The sequence below is a fragment of the Mizuhopecten yessoensis genome, unplaced genomic scaffold (genome assembly GCF_002113885.1).
Source record: "Mizuhopecten yessoensis strain PY_sf001 unplaced genomic scaffold, ASM211388v2 scaffold9973, whole genome shotgun sequence".
In the NCBI taxonomy this organism is placed as follows: Eukaryota; Metazoa; Mollusca; class Bivalvia; order Pectinida; family Pectinidae; genus Mizuhopecten; species Mizuhopecten yessoensis.
The window spans coordinates 11131-23590 of record NW_018408315.1 but is presented as its reverse complement, the minus strand read 5'-3'; the positions used below and the strand labels follow the sequence as shown (position 1 = coordinate 23590).

General features: G+C 40.2%; 1 protein-coding gene across 5 annotated transcripts in view; it reads right to left on the bottom strand.

Annotated features, from left to right (window-relative positions):
• LOC110459130 (receptor-type tyrosine-protein phosphatase mu-like) overlaps nt 1–12460 on the bottom strand; it is a 38899-nt gene that overhangs the window by 16050 nt on the left and 10389 nt on the right. For 3 of the 5 annotated variants that reach the window (XM_021511232.1, XM_021511233.1, XM_021511235.1), the window contains 4 exons: nt 7917–8012; nt 7524–7619; nt 6949–7038; nt 3965–4060 (listed from right to left, as the gene is read on the bottom strand). In XM_021511232.1, the coding sequence (XP_021366907.1) occupies nt 3965–4060; nt 6949–7038; nt 7524–7619; nt 7917–8012 (378 nt within the window). The remainder of the gene's footprint in view (nt 1–3964; nt 4061–6948; nt 7039–7523; nt 7620–7916; nt 8013–12460) is intronic. The other 2 variants (XM_021511234.1, XM_021511236.1) reach the window with 1 other exon arrangement.

Here is a 12460-nt window from a genome sequence, read left to right as displayed (position 1 = left end):
GCTGGATCTCCCGAAGACACTGCAGAGCCAAAAGAACAGCCCTCATCTCGAGCACATTGATGTGCTCCGAGAGCTGTTCCCCAGACCACTCCCCCGACCGACAATGCCCGTCGAGGTAAGCTCCCCACCCTGTCATGGATGTATCCGTGTACAGGGTCATACTGTAGTGGGAACCGGTTTGGACAAAGGAACCCCTCGGGGAACATTGTCCTGATGAGTCCACCAGCCTGCGAACTCCTTGACCGACTGGTTCAAAGAAAGCCAGGCTTCCTAATCCCTCGAAGAAGGGACCTAGTTGGCAAGAAGAAACATTTGGAGAGGCCTGATGTGAAGTCTCCCTAAGGAGATCACATCGGCCAGGGCGTTGAGATATCCCAGAAAACTGAGAAACCAACTACCTGGACTTGAGACCGGCCGATGAAGATCAGAGCAAAAGCACTGGCCTTCTCGAACCTCTCCATCGGTGGAAGGGCGATGCCCTGAACCGTATTAAAACGGTTCCCCAGAAAAACAAAATCCTGAGATGGGGAAACCTCCGACTTTTCTCTGGAAGGAATGAAGCCGACCTTGAGTAAGACTTTCAGAACCAACCTGGTAAACTGCACCAGATACTCTCTCACTAGGTGGAGCACGAGGGAATCGTCGAAGTAGATGTGAAAATCTATTCCTCGAGAGTGCAGGAAACCCACGACAACCTGCAGCAGCTTGGTGAAAACCAAAGGTGCACTCGTGAGCCCGAACGGCATGGCCCGGAACTGGAAGACTTTCCGTTGCGAGTAAAACCGAGGTAATTTCGTGCCGACTTCTTGATTGGGATGTGGAAGTACACGTCCTTCAGATCTACTGAAGTCGCCCACATTCTCTCTCTCACGGAGCGATTATACCCCGAGAAGTCTCCATCTTGAAGTGAGGAGAATCTACGTGCTTGTTGAAGGCACTTAGATCTATGATGGGACGCCACGCCCCGTACTTCTTCCGAACCAGAAACATTCTTGGGTAGAACCCGGAAGTGCATACCGACAAAGGAACCTTCTCGACCGCGCCCTTGGTAAACATGGTCCTTATTTCCTCCTGGAGCGCCAGGGCCTTTTCCGGATCCCCGGTGGAGGAAAAAAGATTGGCTATGACGCTAAGGGCGGATCCTGCACTAGCGGAATGCCTAACCCCTCCTTGACCACAGACAAGGCCGATGCGTCTTCCGTAATTTCCTTCCACTCTGGAAGGAAAGCGGAAAGACGACCCCCCACAGGAATATCTGGTCGAGGCAGATCGAGACCTTGCCAGGCAGGAGAACCGTCTGCTGACCCGAAGCCTAATCCTTTGGGAGAAGGACCTAAGCTTGAGCCGAGAGGACTGCAGTCCCCCCGGCCAAACTCGTCGTCTGACACGACCAAGGAGGAAAGAAGAGAGTCAGGAACCCTTCTTCTTACCTCCAGGAGGGTTCTTACCCTTCTTACCCTTCCATTTGTTTCCCTTGAAAGGAGGCTTATGCTTGGGCTGCGCAGAAGACTTCGAAGCCGAAGGTTTAGCCTTCTTCTTAGGAGGCGCTGACCCCTGCGAGTCACTGGCCTTCTCAGCATGAATCCTCCAGAAGTGCAGAGGCGACAGAGTCCTCCTTCAAATCCTTCTGAACAGAAGGAAATGCCCCTCCAAAATGAGTGGACCCTGAGAAGGGGGCAGTCAACAATCTGGAGCGGTAAAGCTCATCGACTGGGCGGTGTTTCAAAACTGAAAACCGCCTAGCCAACAAGACATTGACGAGCGATGACAGCAATGCCCCGTTCAGGGCAGAGATCACTCTGTCCTGTATGTTGGCCTGCTCTGTCTCGGTAATCTGACCCTCAGGCAAGTCGGATACCCTATATAGACAAACCGTCAGGTAGTCTATATAAGACAGAATCGGGATGGAGAGACGCAGCAGTCTCTCCATCTTGTGGTGTTCTTTGGGACCGAACACCACCTGGTCCACCGATTTACCGGGCCAGGCTGCAATTTCCCTCGATTCCAGCTAAGCTGGTTGAGGGGCAAGCAGGCCATCATGTGTGGCATAGTCTGTGCACCTCCGACAAATTGCCAACAATGAGCTGCAACGCAGCATACCCAGGACTACGGGTTGAAGAAGAATTCTTCTCTAAAACCCGAGACTGGGCGATGGCCAGAGCTGAAGACACCATAGTGCCTTCTGGCAGAGAGCGGTCCGACCGAGCGGACACCCGAGGAGTCACCAAAGAACTCAAAAGGGTGGTGGACTACGGAACAGATGACGCCGAAGGTGGTGGGCAAACCTCCTCCCCAAGAATCCGGGAAACGTCGGCCCTAATGCCCCGCATACCGAGCAACACATGCTGGGCCTCAAACTCAAAAGCCTCAGGGTCACCCTCATCCTGGACATCCTCCTCAGAGGGCAAGCTCTCCTGAGGACCGTCATCAGACGACTCGGAAAGACCAGCGTCTATATCCGAGCAACCAGTTGAAAAATGAACAACATCATCGTCCTCAGCCACACCCGCGCCCTCAACGTCCATAACATCCATACATCCAGACCAAAAGCCTCGGGTGGAGGAAATGGGCCAGCCAGAGGGGCCAACTCGAGAGAAGGCTCCCCGTAACGGCGTTTAGGTGCAGTGCGCCTAACGACCGTGGCTGTAGGGTTAGGCTTGGTAGCAACTAATCCCGGTAGACACAGACAATCCCGAAAAAAGTATGTAGTCACACCAGGACCTGAACACGAAAGAACAGGCCCGCCACCAAGACTGTCCTCATCGACAGCACCACCTGGAATGCCGGGATCACTGACAGAGTCAGTGACCGGCGGCCGGTAGTCCCTACCTGAAGGCAAGCGCGAAAGCTTACGGGCGTTCCTGGCCAATTCGACAGTGGGCTGTGCCAAACCAGGGTCGGGTTGCCCCTCCCCTACTTCAGGGAGTTCCTGGACAGGAAGGGCCACCCCAGAAACAGTACCACCAGACCCCAGAGAGCTGATGGCACGACCCCTAGTTCTCTGCTTCCCTCGCTTACCGGAAGAAGCAGACGAATCTCTCTTACGGCAAGTTGAGGGTAGCTTTGGAACAATAAAGTCCTTGTCCTGGGATTTAATCTGTGAACAAAGTTCACAAGGCGAAACCTCACTGCAAGGACGACACTGGGACAAACATCATGAGGGTCCCGTTCGACGAAGAAATGGGAACACCCATGAGCTGTCCCCCGTCGCTGTCCCGATCGAGACAAAACCTCCAAAGCGAATGTAAACAACGTTTACAAGCAGACAAACACGGGACAAAATAATAAAATACGAAAGTACAAAGTACGCAACGTAGAAAGAATTTCACCCGTAATATAAATCCGAAAACGGTTAAAATAAATAACGTTTGCTGAATCAAAAAACCGTCACTGAAATAAACAGAGGTCGAAAATTAACACACAATAATGGCGGACCGCATGGCACACCACCGGTACATGTGATGTAAAATAACCGGCCGAAAAAGGCACAAAAATAATTTTCAACAATAAATAATTGAATTAACAACGGCAGATGGGTATAAGGCACACAAACGGCGCAATAAATTGAGTTGACACTCTAACCAAACCGACAAAACAAAGTTTTGAAATGGAGCTAGCTCCGGGCGTCAGCAGGCAGCAGGCGTCATAAAAAGAAGAGGAAGGGAGATCACAACATGGCTCTGTTGTCGAGATATAGGTTACGTCATGGTAGGGAGGTAGGGATATTTGAATCTTTTGTTTTTGGGCTACAAAGATGGTTGTAGGTATTGTATATGCATACTAAAGTTATGGTGATTATTACTGAAACGAAAAAGCGTTTAATTATGATTTGGCGTTCGTAATTGATTAGTTACGAGACGTTCTCGCTTAATTTTAGTTGATAGATACTCTTACACAACCGTTTGAATTACACTCATCACTTGTCAAGGTCATGATTCAATCTGCTAAGGTAAATCCTAATTACCTGAACAATATCCATTGTCTTTCATGCATGATTGGTCTTTACAATCGTTAGGACAACCTTGGTCACACACGTCACCGTACTTTCCATTAACACATTCTGTAATAAAGACTTACTGCTTTGTATCAATTGTATCTATATGTATACATGTATACTTAATACTACATATAACGTTATATATAGTCTAAAAGTGAGCGTTTTACCAAATAGTTTTTTCATCTGAGTTTGGTGTAGTATGAGAGCACATACACATGAAACGCATACAATTTCATTCAATTTGGTTTTTCTCATAATCGCAAACGTAGATCACTTGAAAAGTAAAACCACCGGGCTGTATAGTTTAATTGTGTATCCATGTGTATACGTGAACAACCAATTTATTTCTAGTGTCAATCAAACTGTCATTGTCCCGATTAAATCTGAGTCATATGATAGTCTAAAATATTTGTTTCGTTGAAATATTGCTTTAGATGTCGGCTGAAATAGGAATACAAAAATGAAAATGGCTCTTCCCCAGTTCACAACATTGGTTTTGCTTTTGTTTTAAAATCCAATTTTTATAAACAGGAACTTGATTATGCTTTTTTTATGAAAATAGTGTACCACAAGTAAACTCATCACGAGTTCTTGGATCCGCACCTGAATATATATTTGTGTTAAAAAGGCTGATTAACAAATTATTATGTTGGTATTTTAAACTTTTTAATAAATGGCATGTCATCACCACCATTACTACAAAAAATATAAAACTTCAGAAATTTTATCAAAACAGTAATATCGTACACGAAACACATACATTTTTACCTTATACAAAATCTTCAGTTTTCGGTCCAGATTACTAGCCTAAGGTAAAAACGAATCTAAACAAGAGGCTCAATGGGCCTGCATCGCTCACCCGGTATTAATCTCACACTTGTAACCTTAAAAGTGGACTAAATATCAGTGTTTGATTCATAATAACCTATTAAAAGATTTAAACATATGACGCCTGTGACCTTGAATGTCGAACAAGGACATTAGGTTGAAAGTGGGTCAATGTTATTCATATGAACAAACTTGGTAGTCCTTCATCCCAGCATGCTACAGGCCCAATTTCAGTACCCTGTGCCCTTTGGTTATTGAGAAGTCGTTTGAAGATTTTAAGACATTTGACCCCCGTGACTTTGAAAGTGGGTCAAGGTCATTCATTTGGACAAACTTGGTAGCCCTTCATCCCAGCATGCAACAGTCCCAATATCAGTACCCTGAGTCTTTTGGTTATTGCGAAGTTGTTTTAAGATTTTAAGACATTTGACCCATGTGACCTTGAAAGTGGGTCAAAGTCATTCATTTGAACAAACTTGGTAGCCCTTCCTCCCAACATGCTACAGGTCCACTATCAGTACACTGCGCCTCTTGGTTATTGCGAAGAAGTTGTTTGAAGATTTTAAGACCTTAGACCCATGTGACCCTGAAAGTGGGTCAAGGTCATTAATTTGAACACACTTGGTAGCCCTTCCTCCCATGATGCTACAGGCCCACTATCAGTACCCTGCGTCTGTTGGTTATTGAGGAGAAGTCGTTTGAATATTCTGACATATTTGACTCCTGTCACCTTGAAAGTGGGTCAAGGTCATTCATTTGAATAAACTTGGTAGCCCTTTATCTAAGCATACTACAGGCCCGATAACAGTTCCCTGTGCCTTTTGGTTATTGAGAAGGAGTTGTTTAAAGTAAAATATTGACGCCGTACGACGGACGGACGCCGCACCATGGCATAAGCTCACCTGGCCCAAAGGCCAGGTGAGCTAAAAAACTGTTAAACGCTGTTGAAATTTACTTTGATACTTTCAACGACATTTTTTCTTCCAACACTGGGGACAAAAAGAAACGCACTGGTATACCATACTGCTTGTGTAAGTTGGAGGGAGGATCGGTAATATATGTCCCTCGGCCATGACATTCACAGGTAACACCTCGGGGGTAATTAGTTCACCTGTTAATTCACGGGTAGGTATCGTAAATACCCTTTTGCTATAGTATTAAGTGGAACAATTTTAGAAATACAGACACTTAGCAAACCATTTATTCACAGGTAAGATATTTAGGTGGGAAAACTGTGTATTACTATCTCTCAGCTATACATTGAACGTAGTTGATGCACGGAATTAGATTTCCGTGTTCAGGCTTGAAGATATAACTTCTCTTTCGGAGAATTGATATCTTAATTTGTTGATTGATGATTTTACCCATACAACATAATTTTTATATTGGTTGCTGTCATCTTTTACACTGTTTTGCAGATAAAATATCAATATGTAAAGGGGGCGCGTCAGAAAGGGTACACGTAATGAACGGGAAATCGTATAAGTCATGCCACTGTGACATCACAGATCACGTGACCTCGTACCGAGTTCAAAATCTGCATATTCACTAGGCGGATCTACCTTCTGAGTACCGAGAGAGACGGGGTATCGGTCACTACACGTATAATTGCATCAAATGACCGTAAAATATGAAATTATGGAAAATCTGTCCAAAATCCTTTAACACATGTTTACAAAAACAGAAATGGTAACATTATGGTTGTTTTAGCTCATTTTGAAAACAACAAATCATATTTGTGATTTTCAGGATGCATTACACAACTTTTTTTTACAACAAAACACGTACTTTCGGTAAAAGTTTTGCCTTAATTTTTTGGCATGTAGTGAAACCATACATGGTCGTACACAAGTGAATACTAATATTTAACTAATTTATTATCATGATATTTACTGATGTATTCATATTGCAACGCATTGATTGATTTAGGGGCACAACGAACATTCCGATTTGTCTTTCAATTGATAGAGTCGAGCTACTTCTGAATAAGTGACCATGCGTTGAATTCACTGTAACAACTATTGCTATAGACATCTCACCCCTTTCAACAACTAGTCACATCTCTCCTCTTACCCTTCACTATTAACAAAGAAACAGTAGCTATATTTCTAAGTTATAATTACCAAAACATTGTTCGGACGTCTGGTCACATGTCTCACAATACGAAGAACAGTTGGTATCGCATAGTGCGCCTGCTTTACCAGTAATGCATCCTGAAAATAAAGACAATCATATTGGAGATATATTTTGGGAAAAATGTCAAATACAAAAAAAAGAGATAAATATCAGGTTAGATTACTACTTGTCGTGGTACTGTATACAAAATATATGTGAATGAGGTATTTAAACTTAAATCGACAGTCCAAATCAGTCACCCAAATTAAACCCATAATCGACAAATGTTGCATCAGAAAGAATTCACAATGACACAACACAACTTCGTATTAAACTTGAGCAAACATGGACAATAAATCAGTTCCAAAATAAAAATAAAATAAAAAAATGAGTGATGTGTATTAGGGCTTGTTGCTATCCGTTTGTCGGTAAGGTACAACCCACCCATCCCAATACACACATACATTTCCCCAATAAAATACCTTCTCCTGATTTGGTACGCATGACCTATTAATGATTACCCAGTTTAAAAGTTTAAAAGTTAAAAAGACAATTTCATCATTGCACATAATTCACTAATTACCTGTACAATGTCCGTTGTTCTTCATGCATGTTTTGTTTTTACAGTTGTCAGTGCAATCACTTGCACACACATTGCCATGTTTTCCGGGAACACATTCTATTAAAATAATGATACAATCTAAATAACATGAAACAATAAATACACTTATGTATATAGAGACCCGTGTCGAGTTTTTTTTTTCATTTGTCGTTTCGATATTGTTTATTTAGAACGTGTCTAGAAATAAAAGATATTATATGATTTCGATATTTTCCCCATACAAACGGTAAATAGATTATCTTATCTGATTTTCATTATAGAACTCTAATGATTTTTGTGCAAAATTGATATATAATAATTCTTTTGCTGTATGTATATCTATGATCATCTATGATGCTGTTACCAACTTGTTACCTAAGCAATATCCATTGTCCTTCATGCATGATTTGTCTTTACAGTGGTCAGAACAATTGAGGTCACACACGTCTCCGTGTTTTCCGTTTACGCATTCTGTAATATAAACATATAACATGATTTTACAAATATTCTAAATAAGTGCCGAGTATTGGGGAAAAAGATAAAACATTATACCAATATATATTGACGGCTTTGAAGAATACATCGGTAACCATGAACGGTTACAGGCACAGTCAATATTACCGCGTGAATTCAAGTCTTGGCTCAATACTCACGGAAGAATATTGATTCAATCTCCAGTGGTGGCTAAAAGAATGTGTGTGTGAAATTAGAGGTGTGTGTGTGTGAAGGGGGTAAATAAATCAATAAGGTGCAATTCCATCATTGACATGATTGATACTCCTATGGGATTATGGGATTTCCTCCCCCATTATAAATGATATGTTAAATATGGGAAAGAAGAATATATTTAAATGGCATGTCGAGAAAGACTGCAAAACCAAGAAATCACTTTCACCATACGATTTCGTCCATCAATCCTTGGTATTAAGGGTCGAAAGGCTGGTAAACAATGTCAGGTGAATATACTACATTAGTTTGCCATAGTGGACGAGTGTCGTTTTGAACGTGATGTCTTAAAAGTGCAAAAACAAAGAGATAAAGAAATAAATGTATTCTCTACATATATAATTTGACATTACAAATGCATGCACATGCAATATTGACAAATATCTCAATTTGAAATCAAATTCTTAAATTGGGACGTAGATCATGTATTAAATGGTGCATCGTCGAGAATATGAGCTTAAATAAGATTTTATAATTGAGGTGTTACCCACTGTCAAACTGACGAGAAACAGTGATTGAAATAAAAAATTACCCTCTGAAACATTTGACCAATATAAGAATGCGTAAATTTTGTATGGCAAAGTGTAATGTTGTGAAAAAGAGAACCAATTATAAACAATGTACATTTTGTACACTAGGGAGCATAATAAAAACAAAATCCATTTTCGTAATTCAGAAGAGAGTAGAATGTTTCCCAATAAAATAATTATAAGATCATAAACCAATCACCCTCTATTTATGAAAACTCTGTGCTGTAAATTTGTTCTTTAGCAGTCGACATGTATCACGGAAACCATGATATATAGTGCAAGCTCTTAAATATCGAATCCATCGCGACATGTAAACACCGTAAAACGGGAAAACACTAATGTTACTATCGAGAAAGAGAAAGTTGACAGAAAGTAATTGCTATTTACAAAATAATTACATGAAATGTATATACTGCACTACTCACCAAAACAATTCCTATTGCTCTGTGCGCATTATTTGCCTTTACAGTTGTCAGAACAATCACTTGCACACACATTACCATGTTTTCCAGTAACACATTCTGTTAAAACAGCGACTTAAGGACCCAATATAATATTCCAGCCGGCGTGATATAAACGTGCATGAATCTTTGTTCAGAGTCCATCGGCCTTCATCGGTTCTTTCCGGAAGGATGAAAAATAAACGGAAATCTTGGATCCGTTGCATTATCTTTTGGTCAGCTTCAGAACTTTTTTCTATTTTTGTTTTGCCACAGGCACATGAAGTAAAAATGCGGGTATTTTCTGAAGATCCTTTTTATCATCAATCAGTTTCTGTTAATATTTCTGCCGGGAGAACCAATGCTAGGTCTACGTCAGTACGTGTACATGTATTTCTTCATTGTCTAACATTTCATCAGCTTTGGAAAACCAGTTGTTGAGAATATAAACGAAACAACTAAAAAAATTGAAGTCTTTTTATAGTCTTTACATAATGTAGTTATACATCACCACTCATAAAAGAAACAATTGATATTGCATTTATGTTGAAATCAACAATGATTTTCCAGCCCACCAACACGAGTTTAACGCCATTTTCAGCAACGTACACCTGTTTTACACTGCGTGCCGATTTATAACTAGTTACAGGCAGAAACTGTTTACTTTCATTTGGCATCCTTACCTGTCAAATTTTGATGACTGTAACAAAATTTGAAATTCAACCCGGTGTTCAGGATGGAACAGAAATTTAGACTATATATCGATATAACGACATCCGATCTTCCGACAGGAAAAGTTAAATGATTCTTCAAAAACGGACTTGCTACCATACTTCCCAGGACGGACTTAAATACAAAGTGGACAATCTTGCCCCGGTCTCCCCTAATTATTATTTAGGTCTTAAATTCTCATTAGAGCTTGCATTTTATTGTCATTCCTCGACTTGCCGACTTGAAATAAAGCTTATCTTATCTCATTCTGAAACCAGTATTTTTCATTCTGATCGAATCAGCAAATATCAGAGATCAGCAAAAGAAACGCTCTTTAAAGGCATTGCCTTTTCATATTATATAATAACAATGATTTAATCCGCTCAGGTATAGAAATAGAGAATAACAGAGACGTATATGCATAATATGTCTCTGAGAATACCCAAGTAAAATTCGAATTCGACATTGATAACGAAAGAAAACGCTAAACGTGAGGAATATTAGCAGAGACTATTTTTGGTTAACTTGACGTGGTACGTTCAGTCAAAATATGGAGAGAAACATCTGGAATGGTGACCCAGCACCAGATTAGGAGTTGTGTGGTAAGTCCTTGAAAGGATTGAAACTCCTTTATTGCAAGTAATCTTTCTATTTAGACTGTACTTGTTCTTCAAATAGTAAATGTCTGCTATATTGTTTCCCATGAAGGGTATATATTTACTAGTTTCTATCGGATTAATTGACGTGTCCAGTACGCAAACCAACAGCCCCACCATTGACACGTGCCTCGGGTATAGAGGTGATATTTTTTATTGTATTCAAGCGGTTCCTGGTCATTTTGTCCAATTACGAGTTTACAATATAATACACATTTAAACACGTTTTATTGCATCTTACAAGTATTAAAAATGTCTCATGATTTAGCCATTGCTGTAAATTATGTATGCGACACAGCTCTGGTTATATATATACAGAAATTGCCAAAAGCAAATATAGAGATTATTAGATAGTATTTTTTACAAACGCCTTTTATATACCGTATTCGGGTTGATCCACCCCACTAATGTTTAACTCCTCCAACCCTTTCTCACACACGTACATAGTACTCTCGTGTACATCGGTGATCTTAAACAATCGCAACAGCTAACAGAACGGTCCGTTCTGCTTTTGATCTAACATGGAGGACAAGGTACACACAGTTTTAATTGAATCTTAAAAACATCGGAATGTAGGTCCCGTCCGTTTCACCACGGAATTAGATTGCTACAATCAATATGACGTGGATGACGAATTTCACTTTGTATTAAAATGCCTCCTTCAACGAGTTTAGAAGCAGACGTTTATATAACATATTCTGATATTGTGTAAACCTCTGCCTACAAAACAAAATTAATCACTTTCTTTATCGTTTGGTTACAACGGTTGGGACCAAAAGTTTCCTGACGTCTATATTTCTTCACTAATATTGCATACAACAGGAAATGTCACCTCGAGTTAATGTAGGGAGTGAGGGTTTACTGCAATGTTAATCATAGTCAAAGGACTCTAAGCATTACTTTTAGTATATTTCCATTTTGTATGCAAGTAATGCTTAAAATGTTAAACAAACGATAACATTGAAGAAACCTAAATCTCGATTACACTCAAAAACAGTCCCGGTTGATATCACGGAATTAAAATAGATCCAAGTCCGTGGTGATTCCAACGAGATTCTTCAATTTACATATAGAGCCATATAGAAGAGCTCCGTACCTTTGGCGTAAGGACAACAACACAAAAGACATCACTTCCAAAAGCTTCCCCCTTCAAAATTCTTTAACCAGCGACATATATACTATACTGGTGTATGTACTACGAAGATATTTGTTTTATACGCTTCTGCTTTAACCACCCCAATGTTTTTGTTTTAACCACTGAAACATCCATACATCTTTAATAAAGAAGTGGTTTGGTGTTGGGTGGTTTGGTGTTGGGTGGTTTGGTATCAGGTGGGGGATGGTGCACCCCCGCTGAGCAAAGGCCACCCCTGATAGCGGTCACGGCCATCGTAACTAATAACACACCGATTTCTTCGGTTACATATCCAGGTAAATTAGCAAAAGGAATATGATATAAGAAGACTCGACTCGTTATGATTTGCATTGTGATTTTGTAAAAAATAACATAAAATAGATAGTTACCAGCATTTTGTTGACTTAAAATATATTTTTTGATTCTAAAATGAAATAAAATCATGCTTGAGAAATAAAAGAAGTTGAAAATTATATAATTTTTTAAAAATAAATTCAGTGTAAAGTTTGATTTGTTCTTTTGAAATGCGTAATGAACACTAAATTATCTCATTCAACCTTTCGATTTTACCTCTTGTCACACGAATCAGTTGCTAATCGTATATCTGAAAGAAGTTGCATGTAGTTACCATACAAAAGGACGGTTTTATACACTGGACATGTTTGTGTCAATTATAAGAAATTGGGGATATATTTTATTTCCTATGAAATATCTTTTTTTT